Here is a 25,476-nt window from a genome sequence, read left to right on the forward strand (position 1 = left end):
CTGAACTTGCTCTTTTAATAATATAACTTGAAGAACTTTCCACAAGACACACACAGGGCTTTCCATACACAGTTGCATGAATGTGTCTTAGTCTGTGTAACCCATCCTGTATTAGGGTTCTCCAGAGAGGCAGATCCAATAGGAATGCGTATATCTCAAGAGTGGGGATTTGTTAGGGGCATCAGCTCATTCATCATGGAGGTGGAGAAGTCCCACTGCAGTCTTGTGCAGATCAGAGACCCTGGAGTGCAGGTAGGTGGACTGAATCCAAGAACAAAAGTCTTAGAACAAAAGAAGCTGATAATCTAACTCTTAGTCCAACTTCGAAGGCCTCAGAACTGGGGTGGTAGTATCAGTCCTGGGGTCCAAAGGCTGGAGAGCCTGAAGTTCTCCTCTCCAGGGGAGGAGTGTATCCCAGCTCCAGCAGAGAGCCTTTCCTAGATTTAGTTCCTTCCAGATCTCCAGTTGATTGGATGATTACCTCCCACATTGAGGGTGATTTGTCTAACCCCCAAGTACCACCAACATATGAAGATTAAGTTTCTAAAACACTCCAACTATAGCAATTAAAACAATTCTGGAATGATTAACCCCAATTTATAGCAAAATTGAAATTGCTGTCATATTCTGCTGGGAATGCAGAAAGTGAACTGAAAGTCAAGTCATTCTTGAGTTGGACTCAAGATCCTCCCCTTTCTTCATTTCAAAACTCAATTTCTTCATCTCCAAAATGGAGGTGGCATCTGCCTTCCATGACAATGAAAATGAAAAAAAAAGATCATGTGCGTGAATTATTTGGAGCGGTAAAGAACAGCAAAAGCCAAATTATTTAATTTCTAACACCAACTCTTTTGTAAGAGTCTTATGTAATCAGATCCCCCAGGTTCCAGCCTGACAAGAAGAGGGTGAAAGCAGGAGGAAAGTAGGAGCTTCCCTGGTTAAACTGACATTCCCTGCTCTCTCTGAGCAGGAGTTAGAAAATGCACCCTCCTAGTCTGCCCTTCTCCTGGTGCTTTCTGTTCTTTTACCTGCCGTCAAAGTCAGGTTTTAAAAATGTCTCTGCTGGAAGGGGTGTTGCTCAGTGGCAGAGCACTTGCCCAGCCATGCACCAGGCCCTGGGTTTTATACCCATCACTGCACAAAAAGAATGTCTCTGCTACTCTAACTTTCTCTGCTGGGGCTGAAGGCCTGTTTGGTCCTCTGCTGTGTTCCCTGCTCCAACTCCATGCCTGAGGTTGCCTGGCAAACCTTAGTCCCTCAAGAAATAAGAGTGGATGATTTCACAAGGCCTATTTGGGGTAGAGCTTTAACTTCTGGCTGTGAATTTCCAGGAGATAGTGGGACAGTTACTTAACCTCACATGCTGAGTTGGACAGAAAGAGTCAACTTATTTTTAAGAAATGCCTACAATAAATCTATAAAAAGTGATTTGTGTGTGAACACACACATACACACATATACATACATACACACATGCACACATGCATAGACAGTATGTAGACATCGAGGTGAGATGGGGCAGGGTACATCCACACACCTTCCACTGGAACTTCTCTGGGTCTAGAAGAGCAGCCCAGTGGAGTGGGTGGACCTTTCCAACTCCCAAGACAGAGACGCCCCAGGCTCAGTCCATTCTGCTTTGGCTTCAACTTGACTGCCTCCCTTCAGTGGGAATGCAGAGAATCATCCCTCCTGGCTCCTTGAGCAAACTTAACAGAGAAAAGAAAAATGTGAATGGCCCTGAAGGAACAGGGCCGTGGGTAGCTGGCCCTGTGGGAAGAAAGGGCAAATGAAGGGCAGAGCATTTCCTTTAGCACAATCCCTTTAGATGGTGGATAAAGAAACTGGGGCTCTGGTCGAGTTGATCTCCTGCCTGGCGCCAACACAGACCAGTGGCTGGTGGGATCCAGGCTCTGAGATATAGCCCCACCTTCGAGTGTCATTCTCCCAAATCACCAATGCGAAAATCCATGTGTCACTTTGAATTCTTCCTTACTTTCTCTGGGGTAATATGGTTGACAGAAATTGGTTATAAAGACAATATAAACCATGAGAATCAACAAATGCTGCAAATCAGATTTTTCTGTTTTGTTCCTGGAGAGCTCATCATTAAACATTTCCCTGCACCCAGTCGCCCTAAACATCCTAAACATCTGGTGCTTCTCACCTGTAAGGTTCTCTCTCCCTCTCTCTCTCTCCCCTCCTTCCCCTTCCTCCTCCTCTCCCTGTTCCCCAATATCCCCACCCCACCTACACACACACACACACACACACACACACTCTGACTTTCTCTATTCTATTGTGAGAAGGCTGCTGTCTCACCTCCTAAATGACCCCAAAGCTTCTGGGCTGACTTAAGGCCCAGGCTCCCGCCTATGATCTGCAACTTCTACGTCAGAGTTCAGTGGGGTTTCCCTACTCCTCTATTTTCATGTTTGCTTTCCAGATCTTATGAAGTCTAGAACACTCTTCTTCAGAAGCTCACCTGGCTCAACCCCTCATTTCTGTCACCTTTTTGCTCAGATGTCACCTTCTCTGTGAGGCCCTCTGTGACCATTCTGCTCCTCCCAGAGGGATTGGCAAGACAGCAGTGGTCAGTAGAAGATGACGCTGGGGTGTGAACTGTCAGCACCCCGTGGCCAGGAATGCCATGAGCAAAGTCACCGTGAGGGCACAGAAGAGCTCTTCACCAGTGACCCGGGGGACTTCCTTTTGTTGCCAGGCAAGTAACCAGGAACATGGTGCTGTGCTCTCTGTGGGAAGATCAGCAGATGCTCCAGGTGCTGGGAGGCGGGCTCTCCAGCTGTCATCTCACAGAGAAAGATCTGCTCTCGTGCTTTCTCCATGAAATGGAAAAGTGGGTCCCCTTGGAGCACAGCCGCCTGTGCACAATGCTGTCCCCCGTCCTGCCCAGGCCTAGGACTTTGCTAGCTGCATGAGAACAGGCATCACATACCTGCTGACTACCTCTGAGCTCCACCTGCACGCCAACCCTTGTGGCTGCTGAGGGCTGATAGGGAGACAGAAGCCAAGAGCAGGGGCCTATTAGGAGGTGTTAGGTTCCCTCCGGAGGTGGCCGTCAGTGGAACTGAGTGGGTGCTTCCTGCTTTCAGTACTGGGCTGGGTCTAACTTTTCATTATCATCTTAATCACTTGAGTCTCCTCGTCTCAATTGCTTGCCGTGAAAGCCACACACCAGTAGCTCTGTGATTTTTCATTTATCCTTCAAATGTCCCCCTTTCTTTCCCCACTGTCTTTCTCTCCACTTTCTTTTACCATTGTTTTCGAAGGAGTACTTTTAAAAAGTATCTTTCCTGCTTTCACAGCCAGTAATCAGTGTTGAAATACAGGGAGCCCTATCATGGCACTCTGCAGACGCCACCTGGGCACGGTGCACGTGAAGGACAGGAGAGTTCAGCTGGATTTGTGGGGCCCCGCGTCCGTGTTGTGAAGCCGCGCATGTGGAAGGGTGCTCTGACTCGAGACCTCTCTGATCTGACTGGGACCTTGGAAGCTGTGCCTCCCAATCAGTTGCTCAAACTCACAGGGGTGTAAGCTAGGCTGGGGAGACATCTAACTCCTCCCTCATTCCGTTAGCTTATGCTGATCACTAACTGCCAGCCGTTAACTCCTATATGTCACCCTCATGATAAATTAATGAAGTAGGTGCCACTGTTACTTGAGTTTTTAAGGGAGAAGACTGAGACACAAGAAATCGAGTAACTCTCCCAGATCCAGTACCTAAGAAGATGGCAGGAGGGTGGGGGAGAAAGAAGTGTTGGGAAAGTGAAAGGGACAGTGCACGTAAGACCTTAAGAGACCCAAGCAGGAAAGGAGCCCTCAGTCAGCGCTGCTGCTGCTTGTTAGTTGCCACTGTCATCTCTACCATGATGATCATTGTTTTACTGCAGAATGGTAAGGTAACCCAGGGAGTTAAGAACCACCTACTTCTTAGGAGACTTTGTTTTGTTTGATTCCATGTGGTTATTTGTCCCCGAGATTTTTTTTCATTGGTGTATTATAATTACACAAAATAGGGGGTTTCCTTTTTACATTATTTGCACAAGCACACATTATATCCCCCAATGTGACTTGCTCAGTGGTGTTCTTAAGTCCCTCCCTTCCGTCGTTCCCTTGGTCTCTTTCCTCTGTCCTAATGATCTCCATTTGGTTATTTATTACTCCAGTTTCATGTTGTATGTTACTTTTTAGCTACAAAATACCTGGAAGAAGACCCAGATGTTGTTTTTAAACTTTCGATTAGTTATAATAGACTGAGAGAGAAAGAAATGGACACCGAACTTTTAAAAAATGCAAAGACATTTGATTTTTAAAAATTTGTTCTTTTTATTTCTATGCAACCCAAATTGGATGGTAACAAACTTGAAAACTGGTCATTTGGGTTTCTGCGATGGTGTGAAACCAGAGAAATAAAAGCACAGGTTCGCCACCTGTCTGTCCCTACTTGATATTGTAGGGTAAACGTGAGCCAATCGCTCTCCCTGTTCATGCTCAGTTTCCTTATCAGAGGATGGCCAGGAAGATTAAATGGCATGACACGCTGAGCCCCGAGCAGACTCCTTCCCCCTCACAGGTGTGTGGATCGTCTCTGGGTATATTCTTTATCCATTGCCTGGTCACAAATCATGAGGAAAGCTGGCAGCTTCAGGCTCTGACCTCAGGCCAGCCGTCCTCTGGCTCTCACAAGGCTGCCCTTCAGGTGATAGACAGGGCTGCAGCCATCCAAAGGCTCAGCAGGGCCTGATCAGCTTCCACGCCTGAGCACGTGATCACTGACAAACGAAAGTACCTCCAGGTCTGTTTGACTGAGGTCTTGAGTCCTCGCTTGTTGTCACAGGCTTTTTTCTCCACAGGGCTCCTTTCACCATGGTAGGGGACCTCCTAAGGGAATGAGCAAGTGAAAGGGTCCTAGACAGCAGTCACAACCGTTAGTACCTAATCTCAAAATGACACACGTCACTTTGACAGTTGCTCGAAGCAAGTCACTAGATGCAGCACACTGGAGAGGAGAATGTCGGAGGGTACAAGCGTCCCAGACAGACATCCTCCTAGAGGATACCCACCACCCTGGGACATCACGACCTGTTCCACTTAAGACACAACTGTCCTTTTGGTCCAGCATTATTGACACAAGAGTGCCCCTACATTTTCAGGGCATCTGACTGAAAGCAAGTAAGGCTGCATGCTCAGAAATCTGAAATTGCAAGAATATGTGTGTTCTTTGAGTTTCTACCAGTTTTATCACCTGCTGGCTTACGCTCTGGTGCAGCTGTCCATCACTGAAAATGTGCCTCCCAGGTGCCTTTGCTCTCTGGTTTCCAGGTTTGGCCAATGGGAGGCACCGGTGGAAGGCCGTGGTGGGACCAGTCTTGCCTCCCTTCCTTGTTTGCTTCATGAAGCTTCTGCAGCCTCACCTGCATTCTTGGATTCCAGTCCCGCCAGAGAGCCCTTCTGAGACCTCAGCCTCGCCTGCTTGTGCAGGGGCCCTCTGGCTCCTCTGCAGAATGCCAGCATTCTCTCCTCTTCCATGTTCCACCAGCAAAGCGGAGATGGCAACCTTCTGCTGCAGTTGATCTTTAGGTTGCTCTCCACACCCTCTGGAGAGTTTCTCAGCTCCTCCATTATGTGTACCCAACTTCCTCTATTAAATCCCTGCTACATGAAATCCCTGGGGCTCTCACTCCCTCTCCTGCCCTCAAATGCAACTGTATAAATATCCTGACCAATAGGAGGATTGAATACAACTGAAAAGCAAGGGCTTTTTCTAAGCAACTGATACAGAACAGAGTTTGTGGATTTTTTTACTGCTAAATACCTACCCTGCTCCTCATGATCAGAAGTCCAGAAGACAATTGCTTCCTCAGCATGGATCTTCACTGATCCAGTCCAAAGTTTCTGTTTTGTACAGTGAGAGGCTTTGTGAATGTGAATATGTTAAATACAAATACTATGCTATTTTATGTGAGGGATTTGACCATCCATGAATTTATGTATCTTGGGGGTGGGGCAGATTCCTAGAACTAATCCCCTTAGGATACCAAGGGACTATTGTGCACTGCCCTACAAATGGACTGCTATGCTCTACCTGCTGCATTCTAACCCATCCCAAATCACGGAAGAGTGGATAACATGTGTGGTAACTTACTATGTGCCAGACACCATATAAGCCTGCCAAAAATCATTTAATCCTAGCAACAATCCTGCCAACTGTCCTAAGCACTTGACAAACACTCACTTAATCTTTATAATAACCTTATGTATTATTATTATTACCATGTCAGGTACTATTACTAAGTAGGTAATAGTTGTCTCAGAGTTGATTAAAATAATGCAACCAAAAAAACTCAAAACTTGGTAGATAATGACAGGCAGGATTATTCCAGCCCCACATTGAGTTTCTTTCTGGATAAGCAGCAGCTCCACTCTGCATCTTAATCACTGAGTTATGTGGGTAGAAGGAAGATGACATGAAGGGAACACATTTCTTTCAGTGAATGTGCTGGGAAGCAGGCACATGCCACTTCTACTTTATCCAGCAAAGTTGCTCACATGGTGAAGACTGACGTAGATGTGAAGGGAGGAGTACTCTTCACATGGGAAGGAATGTTGTAAATCCATATTCATGGCAAGGAAATGCATAACCTTTCCACACAGGGCAGGAAAAACAGGGCACGGTCGTCTAATCTATTGCTATATTCTTGTCCAAATTTTAGGCATAAGAAAATTGAGAAAAAGAGTTTAGTAAATTTCTTAAAAACAAAGTAAATGACAGGATTGAGATTTGAAACGGAGTGATCATACCCAGAACTGTGACAACCAGACTCCAAGATGGCCCCGTAATTCTCACCTTCTAGCATTCGTACACTCATGTGGTTTCTTCCCAGGTTAGATAAGATTTACCCTTAGAACACTGTACCTTTTGCTTTTCTCTCTTGGATCACTTGTTCTGGGGGAAGCCAGCTGCTGTGTAGTGAGCCCTCAAGAAACAAAGTCCTTCTGCCAACAGCCAACACCAATGTGCCATCCAAGCAAATCATCGGGGAACTGGACTTTCCAGCCCATTCTTCAGCCGAAGTCTGCAGATGACCAAAGCCCCAGCTAACACTTTAATCTCCCCAGAGATCCTAAGTCAAAATTGCCCATTTGTCACCCCCAAATCCCTTACCCATATACTACATAATAAAATTTTATCATTATTTTGATGCACTAAGTTTGGGGACAATTTGTTTTGCAACAATAGATAACTGTACAAGAGTCTACCTGCTTAACCATTATGCAAAACCACCATTACATATGAAGTAATGATCCTCCTTAACAGATAATGTTTACATTCAGAAACCAGCAAACTCATACAATGTAGGGGGAGTGGAAAGGGAAATGTAAGGGAAAATAGAAAAAGTAATAATGGGTAGTATGGTAATACTGTGGTTTGGATCTTGAATGTCCCCCAACAGAACATGTATTGAAATCCTGGTCCCCAGCCCACGGAGCTATTGGAAGGTGGTGGAACCATTATCGGGTAGGGTCTAATGTGCCCATAAAGTTAGGGTCTTAAGATGTGCCCATGAAGGTGATATTAGGAATTCAGTCCCTTCTCTTGCTTTCTCTTTCTCTTTGCTTCCCAGCTGCCATGAGGTGAGGAGCTTCCTCCGCCACTGGCTCCCACTGTAATATACTATCTTGTCACAAGCCCAAAAGCAATGGTGTCAACCAACTCCATACTGCACCCTCCAACCTGTGAGACAAAATGTATTCTTCTTATAAATCGATTGCCTCAGGTATTTTGTTACAATAACCCAAGGCTAACTAGTAGAGAGAATTGAATAACAAAAGTACACAGAAGTCCAATGCAACATTGTACTATCTCTGCTGAAGACACTAGAAAGACATTTGAATAAATAGATGTAGATGTTAAAAAAAAATTTGCTTATGAAATGATCATGGTTCAATATTAAGATTAGTAGAAAAATGGTATCTTTGGAAATACTGTTTTTCGTGGGGCTTCCTTTCTAATGGAAGAGAATATTCCTTTTCTCTTGCCAGGATTAAGAGATCTGTGCTTCGCCTCTTAAAAGCACATATGTGTGCACTTGTTTTTTATATTCTTAAGATCTCCTGTCCCAAGAGATTCTGTATTGATCCTTCATCTCATCCCCAACCCCAACCACTCTCTACCTGCATCTTTTTCAAGCACACAGCCTGCCTCCAGATTCCACAGTATTTTCCTCCTGACAGCTCAGAGGGAAGGTCATTTACTCCTGGTCAGACTTCCACCTTGAAGTAATAATGGATCTTGGATTTTCCATATGCTTCAAAAGTCACATTAAATTTAAGAATTATTTACTACATTCACTCTTTTCAAATCTCTGCCTTTATTTATTTATTTGGCTTTGATTAATTTATTTAGATATAGAAGATTTTAACTCTGAGATTAGAACTTAAGATATGTATGTACATACACATATGCATAAGATATAAAAAATATAGACATAAAATATAAAAACAGAGGAGGATAACCTCTTAAAATGAAGTCTATAGTATAATGTTTTTGCAGCACACTGAGACCCATCACTCATGAAATAGGTTGAGTTGGTTGTTATCAGTTATATTGAAGTAGAGAAGAGAAGAAAGAGTGGGAGAGAGGAGAAAATGGTAGATCAAATTGCATTAAAAAGTAATAGCTATACTTTCTAAAACTTCTGTTTTAATTAATGGTATGCATTCATAAGTGTGAGTGAGCATATTTTGTAAAACATTTATTTAGGTTACAGCCAAAACTATTTCTGAAAAAAAAAAATAATAATGCCTAGTCAGCAAATAAGCTCATGAAAATAAATTTAAATCATTACTATTTAGGTTATTCGTGCTAACAAAGTGCCTCAGAACCTAGTGTCTGGAAACACCTGTGTTACTATGCTCACAGATTCTGTGCATCAGAAGGCAGAGTGGAGTTAGTTTGTCTTTGCACCATGATGTTCAAGACTTCAGCCAAGAAGACCTGACCACCGGGAGCAGAAAACACCAGGATACCCCTTCTTTCACATCCTGGTCCTTGAATGGATGGTTCAAAACTTAGAATTGCTAAGCAGAGCAACCAAGCATGGTCTCCACAGTAAACTTGTCTTTCTCAGAGTATGGTGGCCTCAAAATAATTAAAATTCTTCTGAGATTGTACAGAAGTCCAAGCCTGAGAATTTCAGCAAAATTAGATTTGCCACATTGTATAATCATAAGGCAGTTCATGAGGATCAGTCTAGCTAAATAAATATGCAAGGCACAGTTATGATATCAAACAGCAATGTAAGTGTACAAACTTGAGCTTCAGCAATATAATAACACAGGGAAGAATCTGGTTGAGGGGGGAAGGCTAAACACAAAATAATAAATACTCTGTGATTTCATATATATAATTTCAAAAAATAGACAAATTACAGCACATTGTAATACATATGTAGGTGGAACATCTGTGAGAAAGTAATTTCAATGAAAGTCCAGATAATAGGCAGGAGAGAAAAAGGGGGACAGTATCTGAATGCCTGGAAAACAGCAAGTATCTTTTAAAAAATAATCTTTATCATGTTTTTAAGGGAAACATGTTATTTACCAATAATAAAACCTCCAGACTTTGGATAGAAATGTCAAAAGTACTTGTGAATTTAGATACAACAATAAAAGTCATCTATGCTTCCACCACTATGGAATCTACATCATGTTTTATGTTTTATCTATGGAAAATGCTACAACATGGTGACATAGAAAGTGAAAACATTTTAGGATGCTTCTTATGCCAAAAGGTAGCTCAAAAAGTTCCTTATTTTCCTCACCTTGTTCTCCTTGTAATGTTTTACCTAACAATATACAAAGACTAGGAAATAGGTATTGATACAACATTAACTAAATTTCAGATCTTACTCAACTTTCACAAACTTTTCCGCCAGTGTTCTTTTACTGTTCCAGTATCCTATTCAGGATCTTACATTGAATTTGGTTCTTATTTTTCCTTAGTCTCTGCCAGTCTAGAATAGTTTCCAATCTATCTTTGTCTTTTATGACTTTCACACTTTTAGAGTGCTTATCAGTTATTTTCAAGAATGCCCCTCAATTTGAATTTGTCTAGAGTGAGCATATGCATTTTCATCAGGAAATGCCACCAAAATGATGAAGGACCTTCTCCCAGCCAGGAGCTCACACTTGTCACCCCTTTCTGGTGTTCCCCTTGCTGGCTGAGTTACCTTGCTGGTAGTGTCTACCTGGTGCTTCACACACACTTATTGTCTTTCCCTTTATACTTGGCAGGTGTTTTGGGGGAGGATAATCAAGACTATGCAAAGGCACCTCTTCTTGAACTTTTGTCCTCTGACTTTCGCATTCATTAGTGGATTTTGTCTGTAAAATTACAATAGTGTTGACGCCAGTCATCTTCTATTTCTCTCTTTTCTTCCAAATTTACTAATTGGAATTATACTATAAAGAAGAGTTATCTAGTTTCGTTTATTTATACATTTTTTATTCTATTAGTTAAAATCCATTACTATCACTTTTTATTTTGTTTAAATACTACCAGCTTTCTCCATTAGGAGTTCCTTGAGACTGGCTAGCTAGTTTCTCCAACAAGTTTCCTTAGGAGATTTAAATCATCTCCTTGTTTTCTGACACCATAAAATGTTCCAGGACCATCCTGTATTTTCCCTACCTAGGCCTTGGGAAAAACTACTTCTCTAAAGAACTCTGGGTTCTTTTTCCAGGGAAATCCTGCCTAAAAAGTACAGACTGGGTGTGCCAGTATGCAAATAGATACTGTGTTTAACTACTTCTAGATTCTCTCAGTTGGCATAGCAAGGAGATATACTGACCCATGAGAATACACACTCGGATCTATGCTCTATGTAACTGTATGGATACTTTTAAATATGAATTAATATTAATACCTCTGATTCTAATTCAAGACTATGAGGTTTGTTTATCAGAATACTTCTGTCAGTGAGAACACTGGAACTCATTATCCACAACATAGATAATTGTAATTACTTGTTCAGTTCTAATGTACACATAGTTTCAAAATGGATAACTCACATCCCTGAAGAAACTCTTTTACTAGATAACAGTAAATATTTACATGTATGTGTGTATCTTTTGTGTCTTCAGCCTTACAGTATCCAATCAATATTGTTTTGCACAGTTACTTAAACTAACTTTTATCTTCCTTTCAGTGTTATTATGTTGCTAATTTCATACAATTTGATTCCTTTGTTAGTGCTTGTATTCTATGTTGTATTTCCCCCATCATTCTTATTGGCTTTTTTGTTTTGTTGTTGTTGGGGTTTGGGTTTTTTATTGGTTTGTTTTGTGGTACTGAGATTTGAATTTAGGGATGGCCTACCGCTGTGCTATACCCCAGCCCTTTTTATTTATTTATTTTTATTTCGAGGCCAGGCTGGCCTTGAGTTTGCCATCCCCCTGCCTCGGCCTCCTAAATCACAGGGATTACGAAAGAATGCCACCCTGTGGGTTTAACTGGCTTGTATTTTTTCAGAGTCTGTGTTGCCAGCAACCTAGAACTTCTGGACTCACACCATGCTCCTACCTCAGCCTCCCAAGTAGCGGGGCCTACAGGTACACAGCACGGTACGAGGCTTTCTGTGCATTGTAAGAGTTTGTTTGTGTAACAGTTTATTTTGTTCACATTAAAACATCACTAGAGCTTTAAGGGTCAGGGTTATATGCTAAGGTCTACTCAAAAAAAAAAAAAAAAAAAAAAAAAAGTCACTGCTCTCATCCTTGCTATGCTATGCCTCTTCCTTTTGTTCCTTCTTTCTACCTCTTTCTTTCTCACCTGCCTCCTATAGGCAAGCATTCTCTTTAAAAATGAGCAGAAGTATGCTTTCTGTATCCCTTCTTTCTCACACCACTAGTATCAAGGTATGGGCATTCTTGTGTGCTTTGCCTTATTTCCTGGAATTCACTCCACACTCTTGCATAGAGAGCTTCCCCAGTCATTTTTGCAGCTGCACGTTACTCCATTGTGTGAATATTATTCAACCATTCCGTTTTCCATGCACATTAAGATTGCTTGCACTATTTCATGATTCCAAACAGTTTGCAATGAATAATCCTGGGCATGCAACCCTTTTTCAGCTGTTGACATAAATAAAAACAATATCTAAGATAGGAAGTTGGCATTTTCTCTTGCATGAAACATCTCTCCCCAAACTCATGGTAACATCATTCTAAGATAGAGAATTCCAGAATTAAATATTTAGAATCCTGATTGTGAAGTTAAAGGAACCAAGTGTGAGATTCTTTCCTTTTACCTTTTCTACAAATCACATTACACTTTTGGGTAAAGCAGTTTCCTTGTCCAAGATGGAAATGATCAGTGTCTCCACTTCCATCACTCAGGGTTTCCTAGATGCTTAAAATGTCAGTAATAGGAAATGACTTTCTTGACTCATTAAAGATAGAGCATACCTGAGAATATTTCATGGTTGTGAGAGCTCAAGGGATCACATAAGAAGGGCATACTGGACATACTGGACGTATGATACAGCAAGTTAGGAAAATGCCATTTATGTGAGAAGCTCAGCACACAAAGGATTGTATATATAGTAAACTACATCCACTATGCTCTGGTATCTTATTTTTTATTCTAATTCATTTTTTAAAAATTGGCCTTGCGACTACTACAATAATTTTGTAACTTTTAATGTTTATTCAAAACTTGCAGTCTGAGAAACACTGTTTGATAGGCGTGCGTGCTTCAAAGCCAGACCAATATAACCTAGAATTGGCATGGTACCTTCTACTAATCATCTTCTCTGGAAAATCCTGAACCTTTGCGAGTCTGTTTCCTCCAGGGTAAAATGGTGCTAGCAGCTACAGTAGAGGATTGCCATATGTACTAAGAGTCTGCAGGGAGCACACCAATGAAAGGGGTCAGGAGTGGAGGTGCTGTACGAAGGAATTCAAGCAGTCCATGGGCAGAAGCTTCAGGCTACCTTCTGTGGAGGGAAAGTAAGGAACAAGAAGACACTTACTTTACTCTTCTTTCTCCTTCTTAAAACTACTGTAGAGGCTAGGCAAGTGTGATTTTAAGCAAGTCATGATATTGGATTGCTGTCCCTACCCTTACTGCATATGGTCACATCCAGCCTAGGTGTCCCTTCTGAGGTTTCACAGGCAAGCCCAGCAATCCACAAAAACACTCACATGAGAGGAAATACTTTTATTCTGTCGGTCAATTCCAAAGAGAGCAGCAGTGATTTCTACACTTAACTGGGCATAAGAGTGGCATAAGAAACTTGCTAAATATTCGGATCTTGAGAACCCACTGGAGATTTATTATATCAGAATCATCTGGAACAAGGCCTTGGAATTTATACTGAAAACACATGGATACTTCTGGTACATTTGTATTGTTGGAAGATCAATGAGAAAGGGAATCTTCTGGTATTGCTCCTATTTCAACACATAAAATCTCAAATACTTGATTTAATATTGGCCCAGCTTCAACGCCTTCTTCGTTAGTAAAGCAGTTTTATTCATCAGGAAGCACACTACACCACAAGGGACAAGCAGAGGCAATTTGAAAGATCACAGAGTTTAAGTTCATCCAAGTTTGAAGCAGTGCATGTACAGAGAATAAACAAAGGCACCTGAGAGCAAACTTTAACATGTTCTGCAAGTTTCCATCATTTACAGGAGTAGTCTTAATTATCGTTAAAAAAAAATGGGCATCATCCCACCCTTCTGTCCCTAAATGCCCACATAGTCACAATTTCTCTTCTGTGTTTATAGCTTGATTCTTTTTTTATCTTTCCCCCTTGTACTTTTTAACTTTATTCATTCATTTATTTGCTTATTTATTTAGAGACAGGGTCTACATTCCCAGGTTGGCCTCAAACTCATGATCATCCTGCCTCAGCATCCTGAGTAGCTGGGATTATAGGTGTACTACCTACACCTGGCTTCTTTTTTATTTTACTATATACCAAAGGACACATTCAATGTACACTAACATTCACAAATTTCATTGAAAATATTTACACATTAAGGCTTAAGAAATACTGATAATGCACATCACTTTTATACCAAAATCAGCATTAATTTAAACTGTAGTATTTAAAACATTTCATTAATGTTATATTTGAGCCATTGTTATTGAGTTGTTGTGTGTGTGGAGAAGACTTGAGAAATGGAATTAAAAATTAAAGTTATGTTCAATACCAAATCCACAGTTATACCCACAGGATACTATCATATCCCCTTATAGCACTGGGCAATACTACATCTTGTCACTCTAGAAGGTGTCTTCCAGTGTTTAAAAGACAACTTCAGCCAGACCTTCCCAGAAATCATTCTTTTCACTGGGCTTTCATTAAAACTTTTCCTTGAGTGGGTAACTAGCTAAGAAAATCTATTCTTTTGGCACCTTGCAAAGGATGTCTTTGGAAGGTAAGGAGTTGGATTATATAACTTCTCAAAGCTGTTTCTGAGGTTGAAATTTGAACTCGTCATCCAGTCTCCATGTATTCCCTTTCTTTTCAGGGAGCTCTGGGAAGCATTAGGCCATAAACTTCAGTAAAATTGAAACCATCCATGGTGGGTAGACTAGTCATTCATCAGATATTCAGTAATAACAGGGTCTGGATTTCTCTAACAATAGAAATAATGATGTTCCAATCTACACGTCTTGTTTATATTTCTCTCATGATCAATGATTGAATTTTAGATCTAACTAGTATATTACAATCTGGTTCAGAAACATGCCAAAAGAAGTGAGCGACGTTAAGGCAAATTCTTCCAAGAGAAATGCATCTCCACTTCAGCGACTTTATTGACGTCCTTTGTGTGCTATTTGAAAATTAATCCTTTTTCATGCTTGTACCCTGGGTGTGTTTTAGACTGTCCCTTGTTTCCCAAATACCCTGAATTCAAGGTATTTCAATACATGGAGCAGTTGTCCAGAGGAAGAGAGAAGCAACAGCCCCGCCCCCAACCCTTGGGAGCAAAAAGGAAAATTATCCTAAGGAATTATTTTAAAACCCAGGTGCAGCGAACAGAAATAAAACTATGGTTGCATAGATTGATGTCCCAGGGGTCCAAATTTTAACCCAAATGAGCAATAATTTGTTTGGCGTTAAACTAAACCAGTTTGATGAACTCAAATGCCCTCGGCTCAATAGGCAGGACTCTCCGAGGAGCCTGTGTTACTTCCCTCACTTAAGCGCAGATTTGTAATAAAAATCTTAATGCCAGTAGCATGCTTTTTGGATACATAAGAAGCTAACCACTTGGAGAATCATATTTGGGAGGTCAGAAAACTCCACCGTTAAAGATCAGTTTATAATTTACGAAGAAAATAGAAAGTTTTGTTTCTCCGAGTTGAAATTTGCCGAGCACGGCGGGAACTATTGCTAGTTTTTGGCACAAGGATTTGTGCTATCCTCATTATTTGAGATCTGCATGAAGCCTGAGGCTTCGAAGATCATTATGTGAGAAAAATCGGACAATTCGATGTAGAGAATTTTGATATTTTTGGCTTTTTTTGAGGTGTAACAAACACAACTCGGGATCCGAGAGGACACTCTGCGGCTGCCAGCGAGGCGGGCTGGACAGCGCACCAATCACGGCGCAGCTCCGCCCTATATAAACGGGCGGGCGCAGCGCCGCGGCCCGAGTCCCGGCCAGTGCCTCTGCTTCCGGCTCGAATTGCTCTCCCCACGCCCGCCTTCAACATGTCCGAGACTGCGCCCGCCGCGCCCGCAGCTCCGGCCCCCGCCGAGAAGACACCGGTGAAGAAGAAGGCCCGCAAGTCTGCAGGTGCCGCGAAGCGCAAGGCGTCCGGGCCCCCGGTGTCCGAGCTCATCACCAAGGCCGTGGCCGCCTCCAAGGAGCGCAGCGGAGTGTCCCTGGCCGCGCTCAAGAAGGCGCTGGCGGCCGCGGGCTACGACGTGGAGAAGAACAACAGCCGCATCAAGCTGGGCCTCAAGAGCCTGGTGAGCAAGGGCACTCTGGTGCAGACCAAGGGCACCGGCGCCTCGGGCTCCTTCAAGCTCAACAAGAAGGCGGCCTCCGGGGAGGCCAAGCCCAAAGCTAAAAAGGCGGGCGCTGCCAAGGCTAAGAAGCCTGCCGGAGCTGCGAAAAAGCCCAAGAAGGCGACAGGCACGGCCGCCCCGAAGAAGACCGCCAAGAAGACCCCAAAGAAGGCGAAGAAGCCGGCCGCAGCTGCGGGAGCCAAAAAAGCGAAGAGCCCCAAGAAGGCAAAAGCGGCCAAGCCGAAGAAGGCGCCCAAGAGCCCAGCAAAGGCGAAAGCGGTGAAGCCCAAGGCGGCTAAACCAAAGACCGCCAAGCCTAAGGCAGCCAAGCCAAAGAAGGCGGCAGCCAAGAAGAAATAGGAAGTTCCTTCGGCCAACTGCTTAGAACCTCGACACAACCCAAAGGCTCTTTTCAGAGCCACCCACAGATCTCAGTAAAAGAGCTGTTGCACACTCTGGGGGCGTGGCCAGGGTGGGAACGCCACGAGGAGGGCGGGGCTCTCCGAGGAAAGCCGGGGAGGTGGGTTTCTGAGGCGCTCCTTGCCTGCCAAGCTAGAGGGAAACTTAGGAAGTTTAAAGCAGGGAAGGCCCTGGGAGGTAACTGGGCGCCCGCGTGCCAAGGTCGACTGCACTGCCTGGGGCGTGTTTTGAGTTAGGCGGTCGTACACATTCTTTACTGGGTTAAAGGCTCATTTCGCTTGGCCTTGTCCCGTCTGGTTAAGGTACACAGCTATGTTCTTGGAGATAACGTCCTCCAAATTTTACTGGTGGTGGGTAATGATAAGTAATTTCCACACTAGACGTTTCTGAAAGTTGACTTCTCAGCACCTTGCAGAGGTTTCCAGTGATCAATCAGCCTCAGCCGTGGGGTGCGCTGGGCGAGAAGTGTGCTTGCCTTACTTCGTGTGTGGCCATCTTAAGGACTTCAGTGCGACATCGAAGGTTGACTCGCCAGCCCAATGTGAGTACCCAAGAAAAGTTCACTGTGCTCCGCGAAATATGTAACGTTCGTGCTGGAAGAGACCTATTTATAGTAGCTTTGGGTATCCAGTTTGGGCTTTCTGATTGGATGAAAGTGAAATAACACAATAGCCAATGAAAAGAGAGAATTTCGGTGTCGTTAACATTGGCATTTGTGACGACATACTAAAATTAATCCAATCATAAACGAAAACTTATTAACCTCATTTGAATACCGAATCTATAAATGTAGGTAACCTAGCGGGGAGTGATTATTTTCCTAGGTATTTGCATCGGTGTTCTGGTTTTTGGTTTTGGGCTTTTTTTTTTTTTTTTTTTCTCTTTTAAGCCGTAATGCCTGAGCCCACCAAGTCCGCTCCCGCCGCAAAGAAGGGCTCCAAGAAGGCGGTGACCAAGGCGCAGAAGAAGGACGGCAAGAAGCGCAAGCGCAGCCGCAAGGAGAGCTACTCGGTCTACGTGTACAAGGTGCTGAAGCAGGTGCACCCCGACACCGGCATCTCGTCCAAGGCCATGGGCATCATGAACTCGTTCGTCAACGACATCTTCGAGCGCATCGCGGGCGAGGCGTCGCGCCTGGCGCACTACAACAAGCGCTCGACCATCACGTCGCGGGAGATCCAGACGGCCGTGCGCCTGCTGTTGCCCGGGGAGCTGGCCAAGCACGCCGTGTCCGAGGGCACCAAGGCCGTCACCAAGTACACCAGCTCCAAGTGAACTTGCCAAGTAAGCGTTTTTACACCTAACCCCAAAGGCTCTTCTAAGAGCCACGCATAATTTCCACAAATGAGTTGTGATTCTTAAATTCCAAACAATTCTTGGATTTGATTCTTAAATTCCAAACAATTCTTGGATTTGTGGTACTAGACGGAAAGCTACCTTACCTATCTTTAAGGTTACATCAGTGCTGCATAGGAAATACAATGTGCAAGGGGTAACAATGGCTACCAGAAATTAAGTACTCTATGCACGTACAAGTTCAGTGTAGTTAAAGAATCACAACCGCATACTAATAAGAACGGAAAATCACGCTAAGTATGAGTTCTCCGTTTGGAGTACAAAGGTATCCAATTTGTGAAGTGATCCATGACTCGGTGATGACTTGGCCCTGGCCACAAAAGAGCATGCTCTGACGACCTCGTTCTGCTCAGAGCTTATCCCTTCCCCCTTTTCCTTAAAATCTTGCCATCTAGATAACCTGACCCTGGAAAAGGCCCGATTACTTAAATCTTAGTAAAAATATGAAGGTTTTCTGGGTATGCTTTCTGTGCATTGGAGCTAAATTTGTGTTTGTGACTTAGCTGGCAAGTGGTGGAGCAAGAAGGGAAACTTCTCTCTAAAAGGTGCCAAAGGAGATCAAGGGAGGCAGTCTTTGAGACACTTTCCATTTGTCAGTAGTATACCTTCTCAGAAAATTATTTAGTTTATTATCTTTTGGCAACAGATTAAAAGTCCTCTGGGTGACAGGAGAAACCTAAGTCAATCTGTTAAGGTGCCTTGCTGCTGATGGGCAAGAGTAACCTCAGCAATGAGATTCCTTTTTCAGCATGGTTCACCCTTTCCTGGGTGTTCCCACTTGTGGAGGAGGAGCAGAGATAGAAGGGGGCCAGGAAGGGACAGGAGGTGTGACACAGGTGAGGTGACCTTAGAGTGAAGGGTCTTCAGGATAGAGAATTTAGGAAGATGGTACTGGAAGAAGGAAGTATGAATCTAGAAACTGGTGTCCTCACAAACAAATGTATTTATAAATTATGGTGATAGATTTTGTATTATATTGCAAGCTTGGTACTTGGATGTATAATGAAAAGTCTAAATTTTTAAAATTTTTTAAAAAGCAGGGTGAATTAGCTATGAAAGTAACAAACTCAGGCCCAGGAACATGGTCCATGTGAAACCTAGTCCAAGCACTACAGTTGCCCTTCACCCAAACCTGAATTTTGCTTTTTAGGGTGTTCTATGGGGCTTGATCATGGTGTGGGGCCTGATAAGAAATCATCATCTGGGAAGCCGAGACATCAAACTAAAGCCTACCTCCTCTTAATAACAAGAACAAGGTTTTTAAGGAAAAGGAAAAAGTTTTATTGATTTTCTAGCAAAGGAGAAACACAGGGGGCTCTTGCCCCAGAGACTGTGATTCTCTCTGCCAGAGGGAACAAAGTGGTTTTTAAAAAGAAATAGCACAGCCTGGAAATAAATATTATCAGTAGATAAAATTAGTGTCCTTGAGAGAGTCCTTGCTCCAGTTCCCAGGTTTGTAGTTTCTTTATGTTTGCAGGCACTGACATTCTTCAGGGCAGTGAAGGACATGATAGCTTAACTTAGCCTATGATGGGAAAAATGTTAGTCTTGTTTCCCAGGCTGTTACAGAAGAGGAGCTGGGAAAGAAGAAAAGGGGCCGTGGAGTCAGTTTTAAAATAAGTCACTTGCAGGGCTCGTACTCAAAGCATGAAGTGGACCCCTTTATTGTCAAGGTAGAAGGAGGAACTGAAACCATACTCACTGTCACAGCACATAAGCCTCCCACGGATGACTGCAAGGTAAGAAAGTCAGTTCCAGACTCAGTGCTCAGCAGAATCCATCCTTCCACCAATGCGGGTCACAGCCAGCCTTGCCTGCTTGTCCTCAGCATGTGCACCAGAATTCAAAGTAGTTAGAATTTACCCTGGGGGTAGCCAGGCTGTTTGTATGCCCCTGACCATGCGGTAGAAGTAAATATCAATCATCTCTGCAGGAACAAGTTTCATGTTAGTCCTCAACAAATCCCCACAGAAAATATTCTTTAAAAAAACAAAAACAAAAAAACAGAGCTTCGCAAGAAAAATTGGTAAAACACCATGAAACAAAGAAGTATGACCAGAAAGGAGCAACAATGAGAACAAAAGGAGTAAAAGGTGAAATAAGCAGACTTTCATGTATTAAAGCAAAAAAGCTTTAATGTCTTTAAAAGAACATCTCAAAACATGTTGACAAATTAAGAAAATACAAAGATAACAGAATTGAGAAAAGAACCAAATAGGAATTTTAGAAAATAAACAAATTTATAATTAGTTATAATAGGATTAAAATTAAGTTTAATGGACAGGTTTAAGAGCTCATTGAACCCAACAAAAGAAATTTGATGAACTACATAGCCAGGTTATGTAAAATTAAATAAAGAAATCATCCAGAGTGTGTAGAGAAAATATGAAAGCAAGTTTTTTGATATCTAGATTTATAACAAAATGATCTGACATTTGGCTTGCAATTTAGTGATAGCTGATCATGTTTGGAAAGCAAACATAAATACAATTGCCATGTAATTGTAGTACTATGGTATCAGAATGAGGCAGATGTAGGATTTAAAAGATCATGTCTGAGAATTCTACAATTGATGGACTCAAGTATAATTAAAAATAAGTGAACTGAAAAATGTTATAACAAAAAGGGGGTCACTATGTGATGCTGTGAATTAAGTTTTATAAATTCTTAACAGATACAATATTGATGTTCTTCAGTTTGTGCCTTCTGTTCCATACTGACAGATGCATCAAACTAAAGCCTGTTTAAATTCTGCATGTTATACTATGAAACAATGGATTTATCTGTATTTTACATCTAGCTAACTATCAAATTCTGCTAATTTCATTCAATATTTAATGGAATGCTTTATTTCATTTGATATTATTAGCAGATAAAAGGATTTTCTTTCCAGTAACTTTTTTAATTGCTTTTATTCTGTCAATTACAGTCAAAAGCAGTATTCCACATTAGAAACATTAACAGTCATCTTTTTTCCTCACTATAGTAGTTCATGATTTATAATATTTTTTTTCTGCATATGTGTAGTACTTACTGTGTTGATGTAGTTTCCTTCTGACTTTTTTTTTGTTAGGAATGATTTCTCCCATGAGTTTTTGGCATCTGATGAAATCATGGAGTTTTCCTCCTGTAAGCACTACAGTGGAGCCAAGATGGCTTTCCCAGGATTGATCCACACTTGCATTTGTAGGCCACATCTTATTTGTTCATCTTGTATTATTATCTTAAATATGGGCAGGATAAGTTCTGTTAACTCTATGTGTTTTTTTTCCCCATTTCTGTGCATACATAAAAACATTCTCCGATTTTTCCCTTTTGGGTTTAACTTCACCTTTTTCATTATGAGTCTGGTATCTCCATGAACTTGTGGGTCTCTCCATCTATTAGCAAATTACTATGTAACAAATCATCCCCAAATTGAGCAGCTTACATCAATGAACATCTAACACTTACTATCTTTTGGTTTCTGTGGGTCAGGAGCTGAACAAGTGCTTACAGCTCAGGTTCTCTCCTGAGCTTAAGGTCAAGCTTAGACAGTGGTCATCCAAAACCTTGATGACATGCCAGAATGTCAGGCAAGATTCAAATAGTTGTTGATCAAATGCCTCAGTTCTTTGCCACACAACCTCTCAAGAAGTCTTAGTGACCATCTTCAAAGTATGGTAGCTGCTTTTCCTCAAAAAGAGAATAAGCAACAAGTCTTTTGTAACCAAGTTTCATTGTCATTCTGCAAGTCTATTCATTATAAGCAAGTCACTTAAATCTAATGCATACTCAGAAGGGAAATTATGTCCCTCTTTTTAAGGTAAGAATAGAAAAAGATCTTATTAACATTTTTAAAACCACATCATCTTTTATGCTTTTAAGTACTAAAGTGTAAAAATAATTTGTGCTTTAATAACCACATAGTAATCTGCTATAATGTCACCTAGACCTGATATCTTTATCAGGTATTTATCACCTTTCAGAATCATAACTTAGGTTACAGTTACCACTGTCCAGAAAGGCCAATAAAATCCCCACATGATTTTCCTGATGGACATTTCCCTGAGACTGTAAAAGATAAAATGCCTTTGTATTTACTGTCCAGTATTGGCCCATCACAGGAACTTAAAAAAAGGTATTACGTATTTTTAATTAATTCATCTGTAAAATCCCAAACTGCAATCTGTAAAACAAATCTCTGGCATGTGACTGTTGTCGGAATGTTCAACAAATAGGTTTGAACTTTTTAAAGAAAAAAATACTAAAAGTAAAAAATTAAAATCTCAGTACTGTGGAATATGAAAACAAGAAAATATTCTGATAAAACAAATGAAATTTAAAATTGGACAAGAAATTAAAGCTAATTTAATTAACATATAGATTTTAAGACTGATTTTTTTAAGTTCAATATGTAAAATATAAGAGATTAAGAGTTTGAGGATTATAAAGATTCTTGAAGTGTGTCCGAATTCCCTGGCAAATTGAAGTATAACCATCATTCCAGAGTGTTAACTTATATAATCGGTTGACTCAAGAGGTTGTCATTGAATGTCTTTGGGCAAGTCACCAGCCTTAGCACTGGAGATAAAGAGATAAGGTTGTCCTTGACCTGCAAGCCTTCAGAAACACTTAAAGATCATTACTTTCATCTTCATCTGTCTTAAAAAAAAAAAGTGTTTCTCAGACTTTGAAAATCTAGAGGAAGTCAAAGGATTTTGGCTCCCACTCGGAGTGCCAAACTCATTAAAGTATTCATCTCAACTTTAGTTGAAATCTAGTAGTACTAACACGACTGTGCCATATTGTGAAGTTAAAAACAGTCTCAACTGCCCTTACATCTGACACCAAATTCAATGCTCAGGCGTGTCTAAAACCACCCTCAGATTTGATAATTCACTAGTAGGAACTTGCAGGACACCAATAAAAGCTATTATACACAATATTACATTTATTTCAGCAAAAGGACAGAGATTAAAATCAGGCAAGAAACAAAGAGCAAAATGTAAGTTGTTTCAAATACATCATCAACACAAGGAGGAGTAACAACTAGAAAACCTGTCTTGGTGCCAGACTGTTTAATATGGCCTTGGTCACATTAACAGAGATAATATGCTGACCTTTAGTCTCAGTCTTCAGAGGTAGGGCAGATGTGGCAAGGTCCAACATCTTTAAACTGTCTGGACTATCCCAGGACCCCTGGCAATAAAAAATAAGCTAATGGACCTGACATTCCTAGAGATCACCTAGGACAAGGTCACACAACTCTTTGGACAATGTTATTTCTTTACTACACGTTTTACTGCCCTTTACTTCAGGTGAGCAAAAGTAACTTTAGTTGTGTTTTTTTTTTTTTTTTCTCCCATAGGAAAAAAATGTTTAAATTAAAAATTTTAATTAGAGATCTATCATTAAGCATATCTTGAGTTCCACATGTATTTGATTTTTCTGATTATTCTCTTACATTGTTTTAGATATTTAAATCAACTGGAGACCCAGAAATTATAAGATTTCTCATTGAAGAATGTTTTCTACTTTACTCAGATGAACAACCTTAGCAGTATCCTCCTTGATTTACACTCCCAAATTCCCCTCTGGATCCTGACTACAAGAAATGAATATTCAGGGATAGATATCAACTTTGAGTAAAGTTTGGAGTTCTTGGACTTCATTCTGGTGGTAGTATGCATGTTCACTGCTAAATAGAAAGGTGTGGGGGGAACTTTTCTTTACATGAGCAGCCATAACTTGAGTATTTTTTCTCCTGTAAACCATGACAGGGAACAAGAACTGTAGAAAAATAGAAACTATGTTTTAGGATTTGTTTAAAAGTTTGACAATGTTTACCTGTAATTTATAAATATCAAACAATATAAATATCCAGCCAACTAAATTTTGGGAAAGAAAGAATATAGGGAGAAAAAGAATGGTGGCAGAAATTAAGGACTCAGAAAAAGAATGGAAAAAGTAAACCAACCATAAACAGGGAAGAAAGAGATTAGAAATCCAAAGAAAAGCCTACAAAAGAATGTGGAAGGAGAAAGGCAGAGAGAAAAGAGTGAGCTGTGTAGATTAACCTTGTCACATAGTTGGTGTCTAGCTGGGAATAATACCTGTTTTATACTAACCAAACTACTCCCCATATTTCTTGGGTTGGGGGTTGAGAGAATTGATTAAAATGGCACTACATCTGTGAGGATTTCTCTGAACATTCAAATGTAAACTGGCACCCTTCTATCTTCATCCTTAACTTCCCCTATTCATTCTTCTCCATTATAGTTATTACTAACAACTTTTTATTTTTGTTTGATTCCCACTTCTCTTGCTCAAGATTCCAAGATCCATAAGGGTAGGGAGTTCATATTTTTTGCTGGTGACTCCTTCATGTTTAAGGTTCTTCTACACGTAACAAACTCAAAAAATATCTGCAAGTTGACATAATAAATTACATTATTTAAGTGTATATATGTATGTAACAACAGGGGTAGAAGACAAGGTTGAATTGTCACAGAGGTTCAATGGAATGAGTGACCCAGTAAAGGGTTCTAACTTTTCTTAGCTCTACAAAGAGAATAAGTGTGGACCACTTAGAGTTATCTTAAGGATAAAGTGAGATAAAACAGTAAAGCTCTTAAAACAGTGGTGGCCTTTTGGTAAGGCCTTCACAATTGTTGGCAATTATTTTACTTTTCTGAGTTAAAATGAAAATCAAAGTGGCCAAATTGTTTCAGAACCTAAAGGGAAGGATTAAGAGCTTTTGAACTATTAGATTCCCACCCAAGAAGAGTGGTTGAGGTATGTGAAACTGAAATCATAATCAGATATTTCTCTTGACAAAACGTGATTTGAGCTATTATTTGTTAATGCTGATTATTAAGCAGGTAACTTTGAACAGGAGTTCCTAATAGAACATTATACAAGCACATGTAAAAAGAACCCTCTTCTTTATATAGCAAATATTAATGCTGATGGCAAAATGACACCTAACAAATACAATCTTTTTATTTCTTCAGTCAAGGGAGAGAGATGAATGCAGAGAAGAAATGAATGCATAAAGTAACTGAAAACATGAATCTGTCCATAAGGTATGAAGTATGAAAAGTTTGATCTGCCTGAGAATGACTGACTTGCAAATACAACCCATCCTGATTTACCACTCAATAAATCATCAAAAGATCACTGCCTAAGCCAAAGAGATTAAACAAGATGTTTTAGAGTCTCGTTTTTCTTTTTCGTTTGATTTATTAAAAACAATTTACTTCTGTTACAGGATTAGTTATTGGTAATTCACTATCATGGACTGCCTTTGCTGAAAGTCAGAGGATGGCAGATAGTCTATAAAAGAAACAACATAATAAAACCTGTGGAGAATTGGAATTCTCATTCATTTTATTCAAATATTTCTTTGAAGGTCTTCTTTCTAGATATCTATCTTCCCATTACCCACCTATCTGCTTACCTATCTTCACGACTTTTCAGCTCCAAGGTCTGAGTAGATGAAGCCTTAAGCATTGTTTTGGCTTTGGTGATGACCATGAAGGTAAACAGTTTAGCTCACACCTGTATCTGAATTATAGGAAACAATACTTTGAAGCAGTCTAAAACTTCAGGGTTTACCAAAACCACCTGAAACATTTAATAACAAATTGCTGGGCGCCACCCT

The 25,476-nt window shown here is 41.0% G+C and overlaps 2 protein-coding genes across 4 annotated transcripts; both read left to right on the plus strand.

Moving 5' to 3' along the window:
* Positions 1-15,705: 15,705 nt before the first annotated feature.
* On the plus strand, positions 15,706-16,480 carry H1-4 (H1.4 linker histone, cluster member). Its single transcript, XM_079148610.1, has one exon. The coding sequence runs from the start codon at positions 15,756-15,758 to the stop codon at positions 16,413-16,415; it is 660 nt and encodes a 219-aa protein (XP_079004736.1). The 5' UTR covers positions 15,706-15,755; the 3' UTR covers positions 16,416-16,480.
* Positions 16,481-16,728: 248 nt separating this feature from the next.
* On the plus strand, positions 16,729-25,190 carry LOC306666472 (histone H2B type 1-M-like). Of its 3 annotated transcripts, XR_013765309.1 has the most exons (3): positions 16,731-17,759; positions 24,832-24,898; positions 25,084-25,190. XR_013765309.1 is itself a non-coding variant. In XM_079148612.1 (2 exons), the coding sequence occupies exon 1, from the start codon at positions 17,370-17,372 to the stop codon at positions 17,748-17,750; it is 381 nt and encodes a 126-aa protein (XP_079004738.1). In that variant the 5' UTR covers positions 16,729-17,369; the 3' UTR covers positions 17,751-17,759; positions 24,827-25,039. The 3 variants fall into 3 exon arrangements, 2 of the variants coding, with proteins under 2 accessions (XP_079004738.1, XP_079004737.1); XM_079148612.1 differs by lacking the exon at positions 25,084-25,190 and having other exon boundaries at positions 16,729-17,759; positions 24,827-25,039; XM_079148611.1 differs by lacking the exon at positions 25,084-25,190 and having other exon boundaries at positions 16,733-17,759; positions 24,832-25,039.
* The last annotated feature ends 286 nt before the right edge of the window (positions 25,191-25,476 follow it).

Source organism: Sciurus vulgaris, assembly GCF_902686455.1.
Source record: "Sciurus vulgaris genome assembly, chromosome: 7".
In the NCBI taxonomy this organism is placed as follows: Eukaryota; Metazoa; Chordata; class Mammalia; order Rodentia; family Sciuridae; genus Sciurus; species Sciurus vulgaris.